This window comes from Ictalurus punctatus, chromosome 5 (assembly GCF_001660625.3).
Source record: "Ictalurus punctatus breed USDA103 chromosome 5, Coco_2.0, whole genome shotgun sequence".
Lineage (NCBI taxonomy): Eukaryota > Metazoa > Chordata > Actinopteri > Siluriformes > Ictaluridae > Ictalurus > Ictalurus punctatus.
Window position 1 is genome coordinate 30,643,536 of NC_030420.2, and position 27,080 is coordinate 30,670,615.

Genomic DNA, 27,080 nt, shown 5'->3' on the forward strand with positions numbered 1-27,080 from the left:
TTTTGATTTGTTTAGACAATTCACAGGTACTGTACTATTTGTACTAAATTCCAAATTCCAGCAAATGTCAGGGGTTAAAATGTCATAGGTTTTTTTATATGTATATATATATATATATATATATATATATATATATATATATATATATATATATATATATATATATATAATATTATTATAGTGTATATTTATATATATATAATAATATATTGTGTATGTATATATATATATATATATATATATATATATATATATATATATATATATATATATATATAAATATATATATATATATATATATATATATATATATATATATATATAAAACTATGACATTTTAACCCCTGATTTTTCAACACTATGTTTTTGATTTGTTTAGACAATTCACAGGTACTGTACTATTTGTACTAAATTCCAAATTCCAGCAAATGTCAGGGGTTAAAATGTCATAGTTTATATATATATATATATATATATATATATATATATATATATATATATATATATATATATATATATATATATATATATATAATATTGTGTGTGTGTGTATATATATATATGTATATATATATATGTGTATATATATATATATATATATATATATATATATATATATATATATATATATATAAAATACACAATATAATATAATATATAAAATATATTATATTTTTTAATATAAAACCTATGACATTTGCTGGAATTTGGAATTTGTGGCTGATGTGCAGTTCAAATAGTACAGTACCTGTGAATTGTCTAAACAAATCAAAAACATAGTGTTGCAAAATTGAATATCAGATTTTCTTTCAAAAGGCAAAGTAAGATTACGAAAGTGATTCAGGTTCCAGCAGTTCAGTCCAGGACAAGCTGCTGTTACTGAATATGTATGCTCAAATACAGAGTGTGAAGGGACATTTGCAAAACAAAGCAAAACAAAAAACAAAAAAACATTTATACTAAAAAAAATGTCAGAACAGAATACTATTGCATGCGCACAAGATAATTTTCTGTTCTGACAAACATTTTTTTAGTACGTATGTTTTTTTGGCACAGGTTCACAAGATTTTTATTTTTATTTAAGTCTTTCATGTAAAGGACATGGTGTAATACGTGTGCACCATGAAAACGGAAAATTAGTGCAGGCGCATTCTGTTTTTGAGAGAATTTTTTTTCCTGGAAGAAAAGGACATTGTGTAAAGTTTGAATTTTGTAATTATCATGTACATACCACTTACTATCTCGTTTTCTGTAAGAAAAAAATCTCTCGGAAATGGAAAATGATCACATGCAGGGCCGCCAGAGCAACATGGCCAAGCTGGCATTTCACCCGGCACTTTTCAAACTACTGGGCCGGTGACTTCAGGCAATGGTCTGACTCGGTTGAAAAACCAATCAAAACTTCCAGATCAGCTGTTGGGTGGGATATTTCTCCTAAAGAGGATCTGCTATGAGCAATAAAGAGTTAACCATGCTTTGGCACTCACTGGCACTTAATAATCATGTGTTGAATCAGTATCTATAACGCTTCGGTATTTTAAGGGACATATGCACATATTCTGAATCGATTATAGGAACATTCCTCAAATGGAATTCTTCAAATAAAGTTAGTAATGATTGCTGGGAAAATATTTAGCGAAACAGACAGTTAGTGACACACAGTCCATTGCGAAACGTGAACAGGTCTTCAATTTTTTTCTCCTGTTATTAGCTGCTTGAGGAGTAAAATGCACTATGAAGAGTGTGGGGTCGAAACAGAATTTCACGTATCGACATACAGTTCGTCTTCGTTATGGGACCGTATACAGTTTTAGGTGTTTCATTTTTAATTTTACGAAAGCTTCAAGTGCAGTTAGTTATCGGTCATGCTATATACGCAAATAGACGACCGCTTGAAGCCGTGGGCTGCGTCCCAAACCGCGTACTTACCTACTATATAATACGATATAGTGACCGATGCAGCCGTGCTCTCTTGTTTGCCGTCAAACAGTCGAGCGCTGCCGTGTGGGTACATGTCCTGTCGCAAAATGTGGTGAAAACTCTCATGCAACGTTAACAGTGGGATTAAGGTGTTCACATGTCTGTAACGCGACTAAAATAGGAAATACTCCACATGTCCTAATTCGATTTGTGTTTACTTCGAGTATGACTCGAGTCGCATTAAGGTCTTCAATAATCACTGTTTACATGGTAGTTTCTTAATCAGAGTATCGTCTTAATTGTATAAATATCGGTTTATTCTTGTCCATGTAAACGCACTGATTGTAAAACGCTTTCCTGCGTGTTATGAAATGGCATCAATGCTACAAATCTCACCGCGTTTCTGGTCCATTTGGCCTTCCATAGTGATGGCGTCCTCATGCTGGTAGGAAAGGCCCCCTCCCTTTCCTACCCGCATGAGCACGTGACATCACTATGACGTCACCGTGACGCGTCCTACGACAACAATCCCACTTAAAGCCGAGAGCGCCTGCGGACAACGGACTAGAGACGGCAAGAGAGACGCAGCGAGGAGCTTCAGCACCGCCCATAGACACACACAGCACCGTTACACCTGTTATTTCTGCAGTCGGAGAGGAACGTAGATTGGACTGGTATAGACGAAGGCAGATTTTTTTTTTGTTTTGTCCGCGTCAACTGGTCACAGTAATTCCTTTACACTGGCCGGTTGGTGAGCGCGCGAGCGGCGCCCGGTTTTACCGTCCCGACAGCCACCTCCTCTTCGAGAGATACGTGCCGATGCGATTCTTCAGACTCACCTTCAAGTGTTTCGTGGATTGTTTTTGAAGGTGCCCTTTCAATTCGGTGATAATTTTTTTCTTTCGTTTTTCGCGCGACCCTCCTCCACATCATATTTACGGTTATTTCTGCGGACGAAATATAAATTATTATATATTTTTTTTTGGACAAACACCTCCCCTGAGGCAAAAAAACAACAACAAAAAAACAAGAATTGAGGCTATTTTTGAAATAACTAAATAATTTCTTTATATTGAGAGAAAAAAAAAAGCCTTAAATAAACACAAAAGAAAGCAAGGACAGAGGACCAGATCCTGTTGGCCCTTTAACAGGTTTAAGCAGAGAGAAGAAGAACAGAAAGACATTTGGGTGTCAATAAAGGAAACTGACTCGAGTCATAGAAATTAAAAAGGAACAGAGATTTGGGATTATTTCCAATCCCAGGGGCATTGACTGGGTTATTTATTTGATTTGAATTTTTTTTTTTTTTTTTGGATTTTCCCTCTCTTTTTTATTTTGTCCCAGTCTTATTAGGGCTCTTTGAGTGTGTGTGTGTGTGTGAGAGTGTGTGTGCATATACACGTGTGTTTAGGATGGAGAAGAGCGAGAAGACCGCACTCGGAGCAGACTGTTGCGTGGAGGATATGGGGACAGAATGCTGCGGGGTGGTGATGGCGGAGGAGAAGAAAGGCCACCTCATTCCCAACGGGAACCACCAGGCCGTGAACGGCGCTCTGATCGGCGAGAACATGCGCGTGCGGCCGGCGAGAGAGACATGGAGCCGGCAGATGGACTTCATCATGTCCTGCGTGGGCTTCGCGGTCGGTCTGGGGAACGTGTGGCGCTTCCCTTACCTCTGCTACAAAAATGGTGGAGGTAAGTTTAAACCAAACAAACAAAGAACATACATATATTGCCTATAATCAGTGCATTTCACTGAAGAGTTATATCCCAGTGATCCCAGCCTACGTCACATACAATCAGGGGAATCCACTTACTTGAGGTTCATTTATGCCTGAAGACACTTTAGGCCATGTGGTGTCTCCTCAGTTCTTCAGTCTTTCAGTGCATTTCCAGTTCTAACCTCAGGAAGTCCTGATGACTTGAGTCAGGTGTGTTAGTGCAGGCCGATCTCATTCTCCAGCTGCCCCCCTTTTACTTCCACATCAGTTTCCAGCTGTCACTTAATCCGCTGTGGAAAACAGGTGTAACGCAAACAGTTGTCCATGATTAAGATGCTGGTGTTGTAGTACAAGCATTCACGTGTGTGTGTGTGTGTGTGTGTGTGTGTGTGTGTGTGTGTGTGTGTGTGTGTGAGTTGACTTAAACCACACACTCAAAAAGTTCTAGGTAAAAAGGATGCATACCAAAATGTATACCTACATTTACATAATTTTCTAGGTAAAGGACGCATAGCACATCACCCCATTGACAAGACATGGCAAGACAAGACAAGACAGAGTGCATTCGTTTCACAAAATCTAGAAACATGACACATTCAAAGATGTTATGAGTAAGCCTTTCAGTTTACTCTTTAGGAGTAATTCAGTGTGTCTTCAAGAGTAATTTTGTTTGGATTAACAAGAAGTATTGTGTAAGGCATGTGTTCCCAACCCTGGTTCTGGACTACATACTGTGCTTGATTCACGGTTCCCGTTCTCTAACACACCTGATCCAACCCAAAAATGCGATAGTTGTAAGTCACTCTGGATAGGGGCGTCTGCCAAACGCTGTAATGTAATGTTAATTAGCCACGTAGTTGCATTTGGTCCAGGGACCAGGGTAGAGACTGTCAAACCCTTTACACTTCCAGAAGAAAAGGTACTAATACCTAAAATGTACCATTCCTTGTCACGTTTCACTAAAAAAATAAAACGTCGTCATAGAAATAATTACTAGAGTGAGGAACGTGAGTCAGGGCCCGCTGATGAGTTTAAGGCGTTAATGGCTAATCAGTAATTACATCAAAATGGCCAATCAGTTATTACATCAAGGCTGCTGGTGTGTTTGAGGCGTTAATGACTAATCAATAATGCCATCATGGCTTCACATTATGTGTGAAATGTTATAAAAAGGACATCAACAGGGAATCAACAGTTCTAATCCTGTTATTCATGTAAGTGTGTTAGTTTATAGCTAGATAAGTAGTATAAACATTGGCCTGTTAGGGGTTACAGTAAAGGACGTAATAGAAACCAAAGGATTTGTATGGACACTTTTCACATAAAATATATATAAAACCTATGACATTTATATAACCTATGACATTTGCTGACATCTAATGTTGACTCACCTTTGTTTGTATGTATGTATAATATTTTATATATATTTTATATATATATATATATATATATATATATATATATATATATATATATATATATATATATATATATATATATATATATATATATGTGTATACATATAAAAAACCTATGACATTTTAACCCCTGACATTTGCTGGAATTTGGAATTTAGTACAAATAGTACAGTACCTGTGAATTGTCTAAACAAATCAAAAACATAGTGTTGCAAAATTGAATATCAGATTTTCTTTCAAAAGGCAAAGTAAGATTACGAAAGTGATTCAGGTTCCAGCAGTTCAGTCCAGGACAAGCTGCTGTTACTGAATATGTATGCTCAAATACAGAGTGTGAAGGGACATTTGCAAAACAAAGCAAAACAAAAAAACAATTATACTAAAAAAAATGTCAAAACAGAATACTATTGCATGCGCACGAGATAATTTTCTGTTCTGACAAACATTTTTTTAGTACGTATGTTTTTTTGGCACAGGTTCACAAGATTTTTATTTTTATTTAAGTCTTTCATGTAAAGGACATGGTGTAATACGTGTGCACCATGAAAACGGAAAATTAGTGCAGGCGCATTCTGTTTTTGAGAGAAATTTTTTTCCTGAAAGAAAAGGACATATATATATATATATATATATATATATATATATATATATATATATATATAGGCACTTGAGCAAGGCTTATGTTAAGGGCCTTGAGATAAATGAAATAATTGTAAGTCGCTCTAGATTAGGGCATCTGCCAAATGGTGTAAATGTAAACATTAGGTTTTATAACAATGAATCTACATTTTGTGCAACCATATCACACACCCGTCATGGATATATTTCCTTTAACAGCATGCCCTGTCAGGTTTTATTCCTTCTCCACCTACATTTTGGTGTTTTCTTTATCTGGAGCCTATAGTGTTGTAGCGTCAGATTATCGTTAAAGCATTCTCCTCATTAACTCACCGACAGTGATTTATGAATCATTCTCACGATATGGCTGCATGAAAAGTTTTTCGACAAACATTCTGTCACACACCTCCGTTAGAAATTACTGATGTTACATGGAATGTGTTACCTGGAATGATGCCAAAGCTCGCTAACCAAATGAATTTATATAACCCAGTGCATCTATATATGAGATAATAAGACAATAAGGTTAGCGTTGCGCTAAAAGGATGTCAGTTTATATGTTTATATGAGGTGTATAGTGCACTGCAAATGTGAAATTGTTAGTCCTAAAATGACAATAGTGATTTGTTAGCAGTGATTTGTTCAGTGCTAGAAAGGATGAAAATGGTCTTTAGTGACAATGTTTACTTGATCTAAAAAGTCATTCATAAAATATATTCTAACAATAGCATCTGGTATACAGTCTGTTCTACAACCTGTTCTCTTGTTTTTGCTATACACTGAAGACATTTGGGTTTGAGATAAAAAAAAAAAGATGAATATGAGCCAGTAGGTCAGCTTTTATTTCCTGATATTACATCTAGAGGTGTTAAACATGGCACCTTTGGTGGAAGACCACACAATTTTTGAGGTGAGCAAAAGTATAGGAACAGTCGTAAAGTAAATGAAAGTAAATAACACTTAATATTCGGTTGCATATCCCTTGCATGCAATAACTGCATCAAGCTGGTGAATCACTGACTTCACCAAACTGTTGCATTCTTATTTTGTGATGCTTTTCCAGGGCTTGTACCACAGCTTCTTTCAGCTGTTGTTTGTTTTGAAAGCTGAAATTCGAATCTATTGTCTCATATTCATTTTCTGATCGCAAACCCGTGTCTTCAGTGTACAGCGAAATCAATAGAATTGGCCTAGCTGTTCCAATACTTTCAGAGGGGACTCTATGTTAGGCAGTGTGTTTTACACTTAAACAAAAATCAGACATGTTTTCTTTTACAGTTTAGTACCGTAGTGCGATTAGCTTTTAGTTTTTTTTCCCCTTTCCATGGTATTCGATTATATTCCAGCCCTGGATGGCTATAGCATTACAAAATTCAACAGTTTCATTTGATTTAATTTTTTTAATCTAATCGGTGTGTTCGAATAGGGAATTTGGTGCATCTGAAATGGAAACACAACACTCTGTATCACTGAGTCATTGTCACTGCAGCTTCCTTTACCTCACTTTAAAGGTAACAAAGGTTCAAATGAGCATATTAATGTGTGGCATGGCTTTAGTGATCATTTCAGGTTCAGTGGGAAATAGTCTACATGAAACATTTCTAATCATTCTCATTTATTTTCTCTCCTCATACACACGCATTCTAACCTTAGGAAATGCTTGTTAATTAGCTGAGAAGTTAAATCAGGCGTGTAAACAAGGAAAATATGAAAATATACACTACAGACAACCAGGATCGGGAACTAGAAGATGATGAAAATGCGGTGGGCATTGGCTGATTTTCCTACACCACATATCCTACTCACATGTTTTTTTGACTACCAAATCAATTCTGAGTGAATGGAGTTCGATGTCCAATACTAAAATCTCAGCTCCAGTGACATGACTGACAGGAGACAAAATATTGTTTTCCTGTATTTCATTTGTAACATTTAGTCTAATTGCTCATGGTTTTGCTCTCTGATTTGATTATACTTCTTTACATAGACAAAACTGAGCAATGATATCTTGACCCCATGGACATTTTTATACCAAATGTCACAGGATCCTGTGTCGGCCTACGTACTAGACCTCTGTATGGTCCTTTGGTGTTATCCTGCAGAGACTGAAAGGTCAAGGCACCAAATGTTGTCCTATTACTCAGGTTTCCATTCCTTTTAGCTTGGAATGGGATGATTTGCTTTCGTTGCCTCATGGCACTTTGGATAGTTGGGAAGTGATCTGGCTTGGTTTGCCCCCTACAGTGGGCACAAAGGGCACAGAGAGCAAGCTGGTGGGAAAATAGCAAGGAGAGCATCAATTCTCCCAAAACAATAAGTGATTCAACAGGGACCTGCCAGATAGAGAAAAGAGAGATGCTTGATAACGTGCACTGTGAATTGTCCGATCGGCTGAAATGTCTCTCCACAAATACTTGCTTTACCCCCAACGAGGAGTGCTAAGGTTACCGCTGTGTGTTTGTCCTTATTCAGTTTGCCAAATTTGGTGCAGCTGTTTTTCAAGACATGTACAATCCTGACAGGCTTTTCAAAACATCCTACCATCGCAAATGAAGTCTCCCTGGTAGCCTCCTTGTTTAAATAGGACAGCTCTCACACACTCCTCACATTTGGCCTGATGAAACTTGTAGAGTTTACATTGAGTGTACTGTATTTGCCAACTGGTTTGTTTTTCATACACCAAATGGCCAATTCTCACGCAATAGGTTTAATTAATTTGTTGGTTAAAAAGTGTTGCTGTTAATGTATACAAGCGATTTCTATCACTGATTCGATTCCAGTCTTAATTAATGGATGAGTTCGAGCTAGAAAACTAACATAATCATTAACTGCATGATGACAATTCATTGGAAATGGTGCCCTAATCCCTCATTCCTATAACCTTCAAGGTGCATTAAGGACGATAAACAAATCAAGGCTGCGTCGTTTGGACATTATCACTTGGGCACCCATTGTGTTTTCAGGAGCATGATAAATATTCAATTTTAGGCTTTCGGTTATGAATTATTATACAATTGCAGAGCTCCCTAAATACTGCGCTATATAGTAACTCAGATGTGGGTTTTTTTCATTACTAATGTTAATATACAGACGGGTGATATATTAAAGGATGCTGGGGGGAAGGGGTGTGTGGTCTTTTCCAGGATAAATCCGCCCCCATCCACAGGCTCACTGAATGGTCTTTGCACACAGCAGATCTCACCCCCAATTAAACTAATTTGGAGCAACGTGTTAAAGAGCGCTCTCCACCACCGTCATAACCCCAGTCGAGCGAACAACGTTGGGAAGAACAGTGTTCGTCAGTTCCAGAGACTTGTACAATCAGTGCCAAGGAGCATTGAAGTTGTTCTGATGACTTGTGGTGGGCTGAAATCTAACTAACATTCTTTCTTTTCTTTAATTTGCCACTCATCTATATGTAGCAACATCCACCAAAAAAGGTGGGTGGTTTGTAAGCAGGTGGTTTAAACCAAGTTAGGACAGAGTAAGCACCTTGTGAGGAAAGGTAGCTAAGGATGTAAAGTTCTGTGCAAGACCCAGAACTGACTTTTATGACTCCTCTCATGATAGAACTCATGTAATCCTTCATTTGCTCATCTTGAGTAAGTGCTCCATCCTGGTCAGGGTCAAGGTGGATCCTGAGCCAATCCTGTGAACATTGGGTACAGAGTCGGAGAAGTCACCCGAGATAGAACGGCAGTCTACAGAATAATATTTACAGGTATTGTTCTCCCGGGACAAATCAGTTTTCCAGTCATGCTGTTGCTCATTTCTGTGTCCTCATGTGTCTCTGGGTTTAATTGAATTCTTTTGCTCCTCAGAGATGCTCCGTTGCCACCTATAGCCATTAGCAGTTCTCTGTAGACCTTTAGTACAGTAAACTGTACTAACTGGGGACATTAAAGGGTTTAATAACAGCTCATTCATCTTAGTGGATCCGTTCTAATGTAAACCTGTGGGACGTAAAAGCCTGCTTTCAATAGTCGTGTCTGTTTCATGACACTTCACGGTCAGAATGTGTTTCCATGGACCTCGTTATGGTTCCGTGTCAGAGTCCGTGTTCACGTTCATGTGTAGTTCTTGTGGCTGTGGCCTGTTGGCAGAGTTGATTTGCAAATCGATCCCTCTGTGTGTTTCAAGAATGCATACAGGTGGCTTACACTTTGTCCAATATTAAAAGATCAAATGAGAAGATATGTTTCCATGAAATATTTATTTACATCCTTTCAGGAGATTTCTGATGTCTGTTTCCACAACATCATCTCAAAAATGTTTTGATGCTGTTTAATAGTTTGTTAAATATATAAAATGTTTGACCTGGGTAAAGTACACTCTTGAAAAGGTTTAAGTCTTTAATACATTTGGTTGTCCGTCTAAGAAAATATAGAACCCTATAGAACCCTACTTTTCTGATAGAGTGCTTCCCTATCAGAAAAGCGTACCCAATTGAACAGTTTAGGAAGCCACCTTCAAAAGGAGTTCAATCTAGGACCCTAAATTTTTTTAATTCCGTTTGTCCCTCTGCATGAACTGTTAAAGATTCTCTGAATACTATAGCGAAATAGACAGGGTTCTACGTAGGTCCCCTGTAGGGATCAGCAAAAGAAAGGGGTTAAATTTAGGGCGATTTTGTGTCCTTGGGTTGATTTTAGTACTACATCCCTCACAGCTTCAATGTAGAACCCTAAAACCGATGGTTTCCCTTTCACGAAAAAGTACCAAATAAAACCTCTAAAGAGAGCCCCTGAGGAACCTTTTTAAAGAGTGTATCAAGGCAAGCAAAGCAAGGTAGAAATAAGCTAAAACACTGATCAAACTGTTCTGAGATCCATGTAGGTGTGGCCTAATATTCTAATGAGCACACTTGATTGACAGTTCTCTGTCCAAGACCGCCAGGCTGCTTTGCCCCTATAAGGAACAGAAGAAAGGGCTTTTATATCTTTGGTCATTTTTCAGGCATGTTTTAATGGTAGCTGTTTATTTTTATTTTATCTACACGACCCTGTGTAAAATAAACTGTACAGAAAATAGATGGATGGATGGATTGACACATGGATATAGCGAGATACAACTGTTGCTTTAAAACATTAAAATCAATTACATTACCTGACCATAATCTTCTATTCAGCAAGTGTGTTCGTACCCTTATACACCCTGTGGGGTCAGCACAGTTTCCTGCCCTCTGTAGGAAATCACGCGGCCTCAGGTGGATGTTAGGCCACATACTGTACTGTAAGTGATGTTACTCTTCCTTATAATCTGAAATCTAATTAATAAGAAGTACATCAGGGTCAAGAGAAATAGCTGTAAAAGCTGCCTTCGTCACCACAAAGACATTAGAGTGCCTTGTCCAGACAGCATCCTTACCATTACGCTTTGAGATGCTTTAGTCATTACACATCAACCTGTCCCCGTTCTGCGCTTATATAACAAACTCATAAATCTCACCGACCCACTGTCGAAGGTTCCATCTAGCCGCGAGGTCGGCTGTGAAATGCAGCCACCGTCTCTCTACCCTTTAGCCTGGAGGAAGACTGCTCGCTCTTCATCCTGCGCATCAGTAAATTTACAATCTCTGCAGAGGAAACCATCCGACTGTCCTTAGATTAGCCGCATTTTGTACAATACACACATACAGGGCTGAGTTTTCGGATATCCGCAGCCTAAAGTCCACGACACGCTAACTCCAGGCAGCTCGTAGCTTGTTTAGAACACTGATCCGTTTTTTTGCCGATGTCCGTACCGCAAACATGACAACGGATAATATGAATCGTTGCGGTACGTTGCTGTTGCTATAGTAACAGCTCATTCACAGGAACTTGAAAACGATAAGCAGATTCAATACGTGTGTATAGTTGATGTGAATTTTCCTATGAGGAGATGTTTGGCATTTTTGGAAGGAGTCTCCAGTGTCAGCGCTTCGTAACAGTCAGAAGTACAGATGTAAGTTTCCGTTTTCTGTTAACAATGGAGGCATTTCTGATTTCTTTATGCTTTCTCGATAACCAGCCGCATTATTAATGTCTCATTAACTTCAAGGGAATAGCGAGGAAACAATGTTTTATAGCTGCTATAATTTAACTAAGAAGTAATAGCAGGAAGGTATTTTATTATTGTTTTATTTTGTTACTATTTGATTCCTTACTTATGTAATGGCCAATATCATTCTGTGTGATATTAACATAAACAGTTTATCTCTAATGATCCGTAATAGCCATTAAATCAACAGGTAAACTTTATCGTGATTTGTCATTTGCAGACAAAAAAAAAAAAACTCTTATGTAACACTACTTATTTGCGATAGCTTTGTAGATACTGCTATTTTTTTCCTCGTCATCAGTGAAAAGATATGAAGTGACACGTTATTTGGGGAAAAATCTACTCCCGTCAAGTTTAGAGATTGCAAACAATTTGTTTTTTGTTTTTTTTTGTTAAAAGAACAATATAGAGATGTTTTTTTTTTTTGTGAATGAATTCCATGACTTTACTTTTTTTTTTTTTCATGTAACTGGTGACTTCTGAGTTATCCTGTTTTAAATTCTTATGTTTTTGGTAGACCTAATTCTACCTGGCACTCGAATTAATCCATTTTCAATTGAAATCCTTTTGTAAGGGCGTGCCACCTTTACAAACACTTGAGTCACCTATTAACATGGTCAAAAGAGAGTTAATAAATAAATGATTTACAGTACGAGGTTATATGTAGCTATTAATAATATATCTCAGTTCTGCTTGAAAGTTTAGTTGTTTTCTTTGGTACAAATGGAAACTATTTTAGACGTATTAAATACTGACTGATGTTTTATCGGAAGCTCATGAGTTCACATCCCAGCAGCACCAAACTGGCGCTGGTGGGCCCTTGAGCAAGGCCCTTAACCCAGTAAGGCTGTCTACCAAATGCTGTAAATGTAATGAGTTATGTTTGCTAAAACAAATATGGGTTTCCAAAAAAAATCCAAAATATGAACTGCTAGTAATGCATTGTGCAAGTTAACGTACAGTAGTTACAACACAGAGATGATTTTTAATGAAAACATTGCTGTGTCCTGTGATATAGCCTAGCTACCAGACACTGTGAACCACAGTGAGGTTAACTCTGGCACTTTGCTCCAAATGCCATCATTTAGAATAGCATCTGTTAATCTTTTAATCCCTTTTTTGACCAGCGCTTGACTCAGGATGATTTAGGGATCAGGAAGGGAAGAGCTGAACTTATAGACTCGATTTATGGAACCATTTCTCCGTGTACTACACTCTCCAACCTTTTAAAAAAAAAAATGTTTTTAGCACGTAGGTCCAGTTAAACCATGAAAACTTCCACGACTCATCAGTGGGTCCAGACTTAACGCCTCATTGATAATAGAAATCCCTATTCTATTAGTATCACTGTAGTTACTGAATAATTCATAGCTGTTACTGAATAAAAGGCTAACTGTAATACATCATAACAATTTTGTGTTATGGTTTATGTTTAAAATAATTTCACAATACGTATCTGATATCGTTTGGCTTAAAGGGGCACCTCGTACAAAATGTAAACTTTAACCATTGATACAGTGGTTGTAAACATGCCTACACAGGTCTTGCAGTGAAGACACAGCAGGCTCTGTAGTGAGACTTCCTGGTTTAAATACTGGGAAACCCCTCCCGATAATATACACAAACTTTGAAAAGCCACGGTAATGGTGGATATTTTGGTGGGAGGGGAATGTGGGGAAAAGGGAAATGGGGAGCGGTGCTCACTAGCAAATGGTATGTTCAGGGATGCCGATAGCTCGCCGGATACTGATAATAAGCAGTCACTTTGCTTTGGAATTAAATTATTGCAGTGGAGTGAATGGATTACTCAAATGACAGAAATGATTCAATGGAGGAGGATTTTTGTTTGAGATAGTGTTACACAGATAATGACATCCAACCAATCATGTTCAAGCCACAATATGCAAAAGAACTGCACCAGCAACAAGAGTAACAGGAGGTAAACAGAGAGCAAGTGGCACCGAGCCAAAGATATAAAGTTAACAACAACTTAAGCAGCGAGCATTCTAAACTGTTATCCACTTGTTATCATGGACTAGCACTAAAAAACAGGAAATGCTATTCAGCTGTACTAACACTTCCAAATGGTGTAACTGTAGAAGATTCTTATGGCTTGGCATCCTGTCAGTGACTAAACGATGCTAAGGCGGTCTAGCCTGCAATGATCCGACTAGTTGTTGCTGAAAGCTAGCGTTTATACTAGAGAGAAATGAATGAAAGTTTCTTGATGCTTACAACAAAAGACTGCGTCGTTTTGCTTCCTGGAATGGCGCGTCACAGAGAGACGTCAAATTCCTGATTACTCGATCACAGGAGGGATTCCCTATGCTTGAATGACGTATTATCGTACCGCATTCTGGGCATTGTAGGAAACGATATAAAATCATGAATTCTGCTCATTTGTGGACAGTAAGCGAGACAGTCCCGTGCAACAGAATACTACATACCACGGCAAATACCATATTAAATTGTAGTTTTATTCCAGAATTTTCCGTTTTATGTGCCTTAACAAGCTTTAACAACTTAAAGTGCACCTATTATGGTTTTTTCAAATATTACCTTTCATGCAGTATGTTATATATAGAGCTGTTTGTGAATGTGAAAAGTCTGCAAAGTTTCAAAAATCAAAGTGCAGGACAAACCGAGGTATCGACTCCCAAAAGAAGGAGCCGAATCTGAACAGATGAAACGAGTCGTTGGTGATTCCACTTACTTCCTGTACTAACCTATGTAGGTTTGTAACAAAAAGCCCCGCCTCTGGTCTTTTTTTTTTCTGTCTACTGACAGAAGTAGACCAATCACAACAGACTGGGACATCTGACCAATCAGAGCAGAGTATGCTCTCCGAAAGGAGGAGTTTAGAATGAATCCTTTAGAACGAATCATCGTTTGTGACACTGGGGGGGAAAAAAGGTAGTGCTTCAATTTAAATTATGAGCACATTAAAGTGTTTTTTGACCTCCGATGCATGTAAATCTTTTGCATGAGACCTTGAAAACAAAATTAGGTACGTTTCAAAACCGTAATAGGTGCGCGTTAAATAAGTGTGCATCCTGGAATTATGTAGAGCTTATATAACTATTTAAATATTGAACTATTTTTTATAAAGAACCTGCCTTACATGTTAACTAGTGCTTGTTTATATATATATATATACACTGATCAGCCATAGCATTAAAACCACCTGCCTAACATTGTGTAGGCGCTTCTTGTGTTGACAAAACAGCTCTGATCCGTCGATGCGTGGACTCCACAGGACCTCTGAAGGTGCACTGTGGTATCTGGCACCAAAATGTATGCAGCAGATCCTTTAAGTCCTGTCAGTTGTGAGGTGGGGCCTCATGGACCGGACTTGGGGAATTTGAAGGCCAAGTCAACTCTTTGATCATTTTGTCATGTTCCTCAAACCATTCCTGAACCATTTTTGCAGTGTGGCAGCAGGCCACATTATCCTGCCGAAAAAGACCAGTGCCATTAGGGAATACCGTTGCCATGAAGGGGTGTACTTGGTCTGCAACAATATTTAGGTAGGTGGTACGTGTCAAAGTAACATCCACATGAATGCTAGGACCCAAGGTTTCCCAGCAGAACATTGCCCAGAGCATCACTCTGCTGTCTTCCCATAGTACATCCTGGTGCCATCTCTTCTCCAGGTAAATGACGTACACGCACCCGGTCAGCCACGTGATGTAAAAGAAAACATGATTCATCAGACCAGGCCACTTTCTTCCATTGATCCACGGTCCAGTTCTGATGCTCATGTCCCCATTGTAGACGCTTTCGGTTGTGGACAGGGGTCAGCATGGGCTACACAAGCCCCGTACACATCCAGCTTCAATGCACTATGTGTTCTCGCAACTTTCTATCAATGCCAGCTTTACGTTTTTCAGCAATTTGTGCTACAGTAGCTCATCTGTGCGATCGGACCAGACAGGCTAGTCCTCGCTCCCCACACGCATCAGTGAGCCTTGGGCACACATGACCCTGTCGCCGGTTCACCAGATGTCTTTCCTTGTACCACTTACTGCGTACCAGGAACCCCACAGGACCTGCCATTTTGGATATGCTCCAACCCAGTCGTCTAGCCATCACAATTTGGCCCTGGTCAAAGTTGCTCAGATCCTTACACTTGCCCATTTTTCCTGCTTCCAACACATCAACTTTGAGAACTGACTGTTCACTTGCTGCAAAATATATCCCACCCCTTCACCGGTGCCATTGTTACGAAATAATCAATGTTTTTCACGTCAATCTGTTAGTGCTTTGTATTTTTTATTTATCTTTTGCCAGAATATTGTACATATACTGTAGCCTTTCGATGTGCTATGAAACTATCAGGCATCTGTTATTAACTTTTGTAGCTTGCTAAATAACTTTCGGTATTTATTCACTTGCGGATCGTTTACTCTTCCTTCAAAACGATTTAGCACAGTCTGTTGAGAGCGTACCTGTGATGAAGCGATCATTTTAACTGTTCAAGTCAAGTGGGTTTTTATTGTCATTCCTCTATATAACTTGTACACAGTGGAACGAAATGAGGTTTCTTCAGGACCATGGTGCAACACAGAACAGTACACAAGATTACACAATGTGCAAATGCACGACAGTGAGAGACGAGTGCAAAACGATAAATATACTGAACAATACAAGAAATACACAGGACAGTAACTACACAGGACAATACAGAACATGGACTGTAACTGTACGTTATTGTGTAACGTAGGAGCACAAGTATAGCAGCAGTACTGGCAGCAAAACCTGTTGCTGTTATTTTGGTTCAGTTATGCATGACTTACTGTCTTCATTTCTCTACGTGGTTTTTAAATGCTGTAAATTTCCTTATGAACCGATCAGCGCCAGGACACACCTTAATCGTGAACACATTTTCCAATGATCTTTGCCCTACCTGCTATAGTTAAATGTGTAGGTGATACGTGCACAAACACACGTTGCTTTCAGTTGCCACACCTTTCATTCAACCATGCTCCCCACCGCATGACTCTCGGGATCTTGTGCCAGCAACGTTTACACTTGCAATATAAAAACTAAAGACACTGATCTGAGGGTACAAACGCCACCGCGTGTGGACGAACACGAGCAGAGTATATGGCATGCGCATTTATTCACATTGACATTGGGACTATATTTTGTCTTCCAGCCATACTGTGATCGCATCGATAGCAGTATTATTGATCTTACAGAGGAGTCATGCGACGTTCACACGTGAATAATTACAGGATTCAAAAGCGAACTTTTAGACACCGCTTTCACATGTAATGCATGTTTTGGGTTAACGCTATGTGTTCTTAGATTCAGTGAGGAAAACATTTTTTCTTTAAAGTAGTTTTAAGAGTTGCAAGGCTAAATCACACGGCAATAATGGAATCACCGTTTATTTTATAGTGTCTGGTTGAAACTGCGCTGGAATTAATTACAATTCGGTAAAAGCAGTTCCTGCTAAACTGTCTTTGAATAATCCTCTTGAATGATAATCCCACGAGAGATTTTTCCAATTCGTTTGCTGGCCTCCAGACCGTCCAGAGAGGACCAGCTGTTGCGATCTGCTGCATGTAACCAAGCCAGTAGATCAGGTTTTTTTGCCGAGGGACGAGTAATTACAAATCCCACCAGGACTCCCAGGACTGAACGTGATGATTGTGTGCCAATTTGCATTTGCTATAAGAGCGAGGACGGAGCCGCAGTGGGTATTTATAGCCTCCCATCGTCACCTGACTGCTGAGATTGGAGTGTGAGTGCGTTTTCGCACCTGTTTCACAGCTTGTTCTCAGTTCTTGTGATTACCAGACCGGACACGGTTGATCTGGACTTGATCGTTCTATAGCATGCTCTAACATAGTAATCAAAAGCTGAGGATGTGCTTATCTGGGTTGTTTTCTGTTTTTTTTTTTTTGGAAGGGGGGGGTTCGTGTATTACCTGCGCAGCAGTTGCCACGCTAATTATAGGCAAAGCTTAATGGCACACAAGGAGTGCAACCTCCATGGGGAAAGGTCACTCCGACGACAGCGTCGACATCATGTAAAATTCATGGACTGCTTGTATCGCTTGAGTCCCTCTCACTGAGGACACGATCATGTTCCTGCATGAATCGCATGTGACAAAAAGCTATTAGCTAATTCCTCAAAAATGCGAAGATTATTTACAGACGGAAACCTGCGTGCGAGTTCGCCTCGTCTCTTTCTGTGTCATAAACGCATAAACGCTTAGCTTTAATGCCTTCGGTAAAATGACTGCGACAGAAGACGCCATTAGCAGCCAGATGGCCAGTGCTGTGGATCACCTTGGCTAGAGAGAGAGAGAGAGAGAGAGAGAGCAAAAAACGAGAACAGTTCACACAGTTCTGTCCTCAATTTAGAATTTAGGGCTGAGAATCTCTAGGGACCTTGTCATTCGATTTCATTTCAATTCCTGATACTGCGATCTTTACTAATTATCTGTGCAACTGGATGCATCTGAGGTTTTAAAGTCTTAGACCTACATTCCATAATAAATGATTTGATGGAATTGTGAAACTAGATGTATGTGATTAGTTCATTTCCAACAGCACGGAAATGCCTTTTGACTGCTCAGTGTTTTAAATAATTAAAGATCAATTGCAGCTTTAAAAAGGAATTTGACATGCTCTATAGCATTTTTTTTTTTTTTCATCAGAAATATTTGGTGCCGTTGACTTTTTTTTCAATGAAAAGAAACCCTTCATCACTGATGCAGGATTGTTCATGAATTGATTATTTTTTCCCCTCATTTTTTAATCCTGTCATCTTCCGAGCAGTCACGACGCAGCCTCCGCAGTGTGCAGACGTGTGAATGAGAGAGAGAGAGAGAGAGAGCGAGAGCACGCCCGCGAGAGAGAGAGAGAGAGAGAGAGAGAGAGAGAACGAGCCTTGGTGTGGGTGTGTGTGTGTCATATGAGTGTGTTAGCGCAGGCCGCAAGTCACGTACTCATACATCATCCACTTGCAGTCGTTTCATTGACACGCTCTTTGTTTGCAAATCAGCTTCCCTCTCTCTCTCTCTCTCTCTCTCTCTCTCTCTCTCTCTCTCTCTCTCTCTGAGCCCACAACTGCATATTTCCTGAGCTGCATTTGCTCAGTGCAGCAGTCCTAACGTCACACACCGGAGTTCCCGACGTCACACTCTGTCATCATTATGACTGCGCAGCATGTTTGCTGCTCTCAGCCTCTGTCTCGGCTGCTTATCAAAAGGGCTCTGTCCCAAACAATAGCGCTCGCATTTCTGAAAAGCAAAGCCGCCTGCTCATTCACAACCTCCCCTGTTCCTGTGTACATTCTATTTGTTCTACGCAGCCTTGATTCTGACTTTGTATTTAGGAAAACATGCCGATGCTAATTCACTGTAGTACTCTGATGACTGCAGCAGCCATTTTGAAAAAGGAATGCATGTCTTTATGCGATAGGGAGCGATCTGCAGTTCCTATGAGTCTGCAGAGCCTGACTATGTTACACAAGGATGTTACACTACTTGGCGCAGTCCTCTCTCTCTCTCCCTCTCTCTCTCTCACTCTCGCTCTCTGTCTCGCTCTTTTTCTCATGTCGCGGTTTGCCCCTCTCTCTCTCTCTCTCTCTCTCTCTCTCTCAGCAGGACGTTCATTCAGTCCAGCTTATCATTTGTTTGTCAGTCTGAATTAGGGCTTCTGTCACTGCAGCTGGTTGGTCCAAAGCCCATCCCCCCCCCCCCCCCCCCGGTTCATCTTTTGCCCCACCCCCCACCCTTGAATAAATAAATAAATAAATAAATAATAGACAGGCTTAGCTTCAGCTGCTGCTGTCATTCTCAGATCTCTCGACTGGAGGCGGTTTTTGCCGCTGCCTCGTCGCCTGGTCGTGGTGCGTCACTGCTCTGACCTGAAATTGAAAGCTCTAAAATGCACAGCACTAAAAGGAAAATGGTGTCCTTGAGCATTGTGCATTGAAAAGAAAAAAAAAAAAAGCATGTATGCTTATGATGTGTCATTCTTAATCCCCCCCAGTGCTCATCTTCAATCACTATTTATGCATTTAGTACTTTTACATGTATTTACATGTATTTACATGTATTTACAATATTTACATGCGGTTATGAAAACGTGAAGCGTATAAAACAAGTTATGTAAGTGAATTGTATAAGACTTGCTTTTATATAAGGATTAGATCACTTGGGTACCTGCTTTTACAGGAGAATAATCAACAACCGGTATGATGTGGCCTGACGCTGTTACCACTCTGAAGTTGATTATTTTCCAATAACAGCACCTCTTAAAATGTTTTGTTCCTTTTATACAAGTATCAGAGAACAGCTTATCATACTTTTTTTTTATCCGTTATCCATTCTAGCTGGATGCATGTAATATTGTTGAACATCTACAAGACAATTAAGTTCCTGTTATCTTTTAAATGAGATTGTTTCCTGACACTGGAGACTCCTTCCAAAAATGTTCAGTACATTTCTCCTAATCAGAAAAATCCCCAATTCAGTAATGTTTTTCTTTGTTAAATAACAACACGTTTGGAATCTGTTTATGAGTCTCGGAGTATGTGCCATATCTGCCATACACGTCCCTGTGTAAATCGGTATTATAGAAACGATAACGTATTAGAACCAGTGCATTAATTTAGCCGGAGCTACTGTCTGAGACGTTGCGATGGAAAATTAATCACCACTTTCAGTCAGACCAATCAGATTCCAGCAATCAATGTTGTTTATTCAGAATAAATCTACGAACTGAAATAATTCAAATCTTTCTATTTCTCTCTCTTTTTTTTTCTCTCTTTTTTTTTCCTGCACAGGAGTCTTTCTCATTCCCTACATGTTGTTTATATTCTTCGGTGGAATTCCTATCTTCTTCTTGGAAATTGCTCTCGGCCAGTTCATGAAGGCTGGAAGCATCGCTGTGTGGAACATCGCTCCACTCTTTAAAGGTATGACCTCCATTTTAGCTTGCAGAAGTAGGAGTTGTCTCCTGAGTTGATTAGAGACCCAATTCTATCTGAAGCGTTATCCAGGTTATAACAGACACAATACAATGTAGGTGTATTTTAATATTCTCCTACATGCTTCAATAAGTGATATAGTGTATGTGTGTATATGTATGTATGTATGTATATATATATATATATATATATATATATATATATACACACACACACACAAAATATATATTAATTTAACTCTTTAAATTTGCAGTATTTACTTCAATTGCACACATTTCCTGTTAGTTTCACTGTACTCGTTGAATACTTTATAGTAGTTAATGAATAATACGCAAGACGGGCAAATGAATAATAAACTGGGACTTTAAGTGGTTAAAGAAGCCTATTATTGAAAACAAGATGATTTAACGATGTTTAATTGTTATTACAAAAAGTTATACATAATACTTCATATTTAACCTTTACATTTATATTTCATGTAAAAACACAGGCCACACCCCCTTCATTAGTAGTAAAAGCATACCTCTTTCATTAGGACTAAAACACAGGCAATACCTCTTTAATCAGGGCTATAAACACAGGCCATGCCTTCTTCATTAGGACTTAAAACACAGGCCATGCCTCTTTAATTGAGGCTAAAACACAGGCCACATCTAATGTATTAGGACTTAAAACACAAGCCATGCCTCCTTCATTAGGGCTAAAACACAGGCAATACCTCCTTCATTAGAACTAAAAACACAGGTCATGCCTCCTTAATCAGGGCTAAAAACACAGGTCATGCCTCCTTAATCAGGGCTATAAACACAGGCCATGCCTCCTTCATTAGGACTTAAAACACAAGCCATGCCTCTTTAATTAGGGCTACAACACAGGCCATATCTCATTTATAAGTAGTAAAAACACAGGCCATGCCTCCTTCATTAGTAGTAAAGACACAGTCCATGCATCCTTTATTAGTAGTAAAGACACAAGCTATGCCTCCTGTATTAATAGTAAAGACACAGGCCATGGCTCCTTTATTTATAGTAAAAACACAGGCCATGCTTATTGGTAGCAGAGCTAAATATCAGGATGCATATTGTATATTGCGAAAATATCACATATCATGATGTAATATTTTTTGCCATATCGCCCAGTCCTACTAATATCTTTACCAATACAGAGATTGGTATGCTGCCTCTCAAAACCTCTCCCTAATGCATTTTTATACCGTGTGTGTCAGGACTCGGCTATGCTTCCACGGTTATAGTGTTCTTCTGCAACACCTACTACATCATGGTCCTGGCATGGGCTTTCTATTACCTCATCAATTCCTTCACCTCCATACTGCCCTGGTCCACCTGCACAAACGACTGGAACACTGCGAGCTGCATCGAGACCTTCCGCCATGACGCCTGCAAGAACGGCACCGTCAGCAACTACACCTTCATGAACAAGACCTGTGAGGAGTTGGAGAACGCCACTTCTCCTATCATTGAGTTTTGGGAGTAAGTTTATTCCTTTCAGTTTGTATTTTAGGTCAGCGTGTATTTGTAATGCATCAATGACGATAGAGTTATTTAAATGGTCTGTGAGACAAAATATCCCTCACATAAACTAGCCGTAAAATCCATAAATGTTCTATGTTGGACTCTACAATACAGAGTTTTCCTCTGAGAAAGGGTTCCATGTAGGTCCACTTTAGGATGCTAGTCCTGGGTTTGTTCCCTTGGGGGAAATCTGTAAAGATTCTATGTAGAACTGAATGTAGAGCAGAGACCCTCCCTGTAAATGTGGGTTCGGTGTAGGTCCCTTTCAGAAAGCTACACTTTACAAAAAAAAAAAAAAGAGGTTAAATGTAGAACTCTTAGGAGTTCTGTGGTTGATGAGTACCCTCTTAGTAAAGGTTCTAATCTCTACAACAGAGAGTTTTCCTCCCAGAGGGTTCCAAGTGGGCCCCTTTTAGGAGGTTACACTCTAAAAAGTGGTTAAATCTAGAACCTTTAAGTGCCTTTAAGTGTCTTTAGGTGCTAATCCTTTATGTAGAACACTACAATAGAGTTATCAGTTAGGATTCCGAGTAGATTCCCTGCAGAAAGCTATGATTTAATGATAATAAAAAGGGGGGAGGGCGGCTAAATTTAGCACCCTAAAACTCCTATGTCGAACCCCACATCAGTTTCCACTGTCAAAAAATTTTCTACAGAGAGCAAGAACCAGGTTTTGTGATGTTGGTAGGAATCGGCGTATTTCAGAAACACAGTTGATCTCACTGGTATGTGTTCGCACGAAGCAGCGGTTGTTTTTAAAGGTGAAAGTGTCTGACTTCTTTAAACAGCAAAAGACGAGTCGCTGAACTGAAGACAAGTTTCTAAAATCACTCAAGTTTCCTGGCAAATGTGTGAAAATGTTCCTCAAACAGAATAAACAAATAGCAAGAGCCGGCAGTGTAATAACATTTCTGTGGCTTCTGGATGGATGCCACCCAGCGAGTTGCCTCCGTTTGTTTGTGCCGTGATGATAAGTTGAAATTCCACATCCAAATTAAGTAAGGGCAAATCAAATGAATGATGACGACTGCTTGCTTTTCCTGCTAAATCTATTTAGCTGAATTAGATCAATTATAACGTATAGAGTACTGTGGGATCTAAGGAACTCTTTCATATGTGAGCCAAAAAACCCCCCCACAAAAATATTAACACAGGGATCATTTTACTTGATAAGAACTTTTCTGTAGAAGTTTGTGAAGATATTGGTTGGGGTGGGTGATATAATATTACAAAACTCATCATAATCATTGGTATCGCCAGCACTTTTATAACCTGGACCAAAATCTAAACATTTAAAAATCTGAATGTTTAACTATCCCTGCTTTTCTGTATGATAGTTTATAGACATTAAATTCAAGTATCTTGAATATGGCACTGTTTTTTTTATTATTTATTTTTTTACTGGCTCCCTGTGCAGCTGCTTCGTGACATTCTCAGTTGTTAAAAGCGCTACACAAATAAAATTTATATTGAACTCTGTAAAGCAACACTGTGATGGAGCGTGAGCTAAATTTGGAACACATGCAGTAGCTTCATGTGTCTCAGAGGAAGCACGTGTTAGCTCTCACATTCAGAAAAAAAAGGCCAGCAAAAAGGTCACTGGGTTGTCAAGTGTAGAGCTGCAACAACGAATCGATAGTAATCGATAATAAAAATAGTTGTCAACGAATCTCATTATCGATTACTTGGTCTGTGTGGTGCGTTTACTAATTACATTACTTCTGTTCCGAAAACATGCTTCGGAGAGTAAATACTAAAGTTGTGTCCCAAATGACGGACTATACACTTACACTATGCACTATATACTCTACCGTCTAGTGGATGAATTTTAGAAAGGTAATATCGTCTGAAAAGGAACAATAGCGTGTTTTTTTTTACTAACCGGAAGTACAAGCTGCTTCCTAGTCGACGGCGCATGACATCATACGCACGTAATGTGACGCCGCTAGCTTTAGCCTAATACCCAGAGTCACCGACAATGACTTTCTTCAGTTTACTGTTTATGTCAATGTTACCTTTTATAATAAAGTAATGCATGAATACTATTATATAATATAAACTTATATATTAGTTTATATTTTATATATATATATATATATTTCCACATTATTTTTTATGGATGCACAAAAAGCACTGAATTAAACTACAGTCCTAAATGAATAACATATATTCTGGTGTGTATCTGTGTGTATTGGGTTCTTTTTAGTCTTATATAATTGGACAAACAGTTGTGTAAAGTTTTAGTCTGAAGTTTATATTTGTAACACTCAGTTTGTGGATTTTATTTTAAATAAACGGGAAAAAATGGTACTGAGAGTTGCCCCGCCCATCCGATTAATCGGAAAAAAATAAATAATCGGCCAAGTAATCGATTATGAAAATAATCATTAGTTGCAGCCCTAATCAAGTGTACAGATTGTTGTATCTTTAGTATGTATCTTTTACCTAGAAAGGTGGAGGCAGTACCTTTTTAAAGCATCCGGGTCCAATTATGTACCTCTGACTTGTTATTTCCAGGTGAAAGATACATATTAAAGGTACAATAAGTAAACCTACCTACCCAGCAACATGAAAACACATGTAGTGTAGCTGTAGTGTTATGGGGAGAGTTTGGAAGTTTTAAAAAGAGCTGATTGGAGCAGATTTCTATCTTATATTTTTTCACGAAACAGGATTACACAGGTGTGGACTCTCTTGGACTTTTTATTCGGGATGTGTGAGTGTGTGTCTTGCATAGTTTCAGGCAGTGTTCTCTATCCCACATTCTGCAGGAATAAGGTACTGCGTATCTCCGAAGGCCTGGACAGTCCGGGCCAGATCAACTGGGAGATGACTTTGTGTCTGATGGCTGTCTGGGTGTTGGTTTACTTCTGCGCATGGAAGGGAGTAAAGTCAACAGGAAAGGTACACACCTCTATAAAGTCTGTCTCTCTCTCTCTCTCTCACACACACACACACACACACACACACACACACACACACGTACTCACACGTGCTCGGCTTAGCGAGACCGCTGATCCCTGCTGTAGTTATGACTCCAGGTAAAAGCCGAGCAGTCACGTGGGGACAGTGACAAGCTGATTAAAAGCAGCCCTCACTGTGTTCCTGGCCCCTCTTTCTTTCTCTCGCGCTATCTCTATCTCGCTAGATCTACATCTGAATGGATGAAAATCCTTCAACACAAAATGCCTAATAAAGATCAAACCTCACTGGAATCCATTTCTTTTTTTTTACTCTCCCCGGTATTATTTTTAATGACGCACTGAGTAAACTCATTAATACGTCGTATAGCTTTTCAAACACATCCTGGTTTCGTCACCAAACCAGAGCTCAATGTGACTTTCTCCTCTTGCCTTGATTTGCATAGCCCCTCCCACTGCTGGCTCTCCACATCAGCGCACTAGTGAGACAGAGAGGTTGTTATGGCAACGTCATCTGGCAATGGGGGAGTGGTTTTGCACATATCAGGGCGTCCTGTCAGAAATCTGCAGCATGGTTGGTCGGTTAGGGGGAGATTTTCTGCAGTGGGACGTGACCAGGCTCTCGTGCGCATGGCCACAAGCCAAAATCTCTCTCTCTCTCTCTCTCTCTTCTGAACGGACCAGTGTGGGGAGGGTGAGATCACATGAATCCTCACCGTCAGAATGACTGGAGTTTATTTCTGGTGTCTCATGCAGCCACGTTCCCTCCCCCACGCATTTTACAACCACTTGCTTATGTTTCACATACCACTGGCTTCAAATCAGCCTTAACAAAGAAAACAGGCGGTTAAAATTTTCCACTTAAGGGATGGAAATTGCCATTTAAAATCTAAATTCTAAAATAGGTGCCAACCTCCTTTTTCTCCTATTGGTCACTTTAAAAGAAGTAGTCTGAGCTCACCGGGCCTGTATTCCCATGACATAAGCGAGTGTCCCAGTGAGCTAATTGGCTTTTTCCAGAATCTGATTAAATAATACGAGGGGCTGAAACAAAGCACCCGATTAGCCTACATCTCACAGATCAGGTGGGACAGAAAATAGGGTCGGTTTACTGTTTACCAAAGTGCTGAGGAGTATTTGTAGTTATCGCAACCCTCAAAGTACACTATAAGGCCAAAAGTATGTGGACACTTGACCTTCACACCCATGTGTGATTCTTCCTCACACTGTTGCAACATAGTTGGAAGCACACAGCTGTATAGGATGTCTTTGTATGCTGTAGCATTACAATTCCACTGGAACTAAGAGGCCCAAATGTGTTCCAGCATGATATTCCCCATGGGCACAAACTGAACTCCTTCAAGACATGTTTGCCATGCTTGGTCTGAAAGAACTCAAGTGGCCTGCACAGAGCCCTGACTTCAACCCCACTAAACACCTGACTGTGTGCCTGGTCTCCTCACCTGACATCAGTGCCTGGCGTCACTAATGCTCTTGTAACTGAATGAACACAAATCCCCACAACCACACTCCAAATCCTAGTAGAAAGCCTTCCCAGAAGACTGGGGGTTATTATAACAACAAGGAGACTAAGCCTGGAATGGGAATGGGTGTCCACAAACATTTGGAAATATAGTCTAAATGGCATTACTTAGCTTTTGTGTCTTTTGTCATTAACTCAAACCCCAGTGGTGTGGCCTGTGCTACGGCAGTGAACAAGAGTTATAATGCAGAAACGATTCCTAGGAATCCATTAACACATTGAGACGTGAATAAAAGTTGACCACTTCCTGACCAAACCTATTTAGCTGCAGTTAGGGGTCAGACAAATGTCAGACACCGAAGGGGTGGATATTTTAATCTTAGTCAAAATAGAAAGAATAAACATTGTCAGGTGACCTTAAAACATGTGAAAGGGGAGAAAATTGCATGTAAAGATCCTGTGCATTTAGGATTTTAAAA

General features: G+C 39.4%; 1 protein-coding gene and 1 long non-coding RNA gene across 2 annotated transcripts in view; one reads left to right on the forward strand and one right to left on the reverse strand.

Annotated features, from left to right (window-relative positions):
- Nucleotides 1–3,235: 3,235 nt before the first annotated feature.
- LOC124628196 (uncharacterized) lies at nt 3,236–26,681 on the reverse strand. The gene is made up of 3 exons (XR_006982570.2): nt 25,188–26,681; nt 3,738–3,931; nt 3,236–3,598 (listed from the first exon to the last, which is right to left on the reverse strand). It is a non-coding gene; the product is annotated as an uncharacterized LOC124628196 (long non-coding RNA).
- slc6a8 (solute carrier family 6 member 8) overlaps nt 3,333–27,080 on the forward strand; it is a 48,623-nt gene continuing 24,875 nt past the window's right edge. Inside the window, exons 1-4 of the mRNA XM_017468230.3 lie at nt 3,333–3,615; nt 20,522–20,653; nt 21,891–22,155; nt 24,969–25,101. Of these exons, the coding sequence (XP_017323719.1) occupies nt 3,333–3,615; nt 20,522–20,653; nt 21,891–22,155; nt 24,969–25,101 (813 nt within the window). The remainder of the gene's footprint in view (nt 3,616–20,521; nt 20,654–21,890; nt 22,156–24,968; nt 25,102–27,080) is intronic.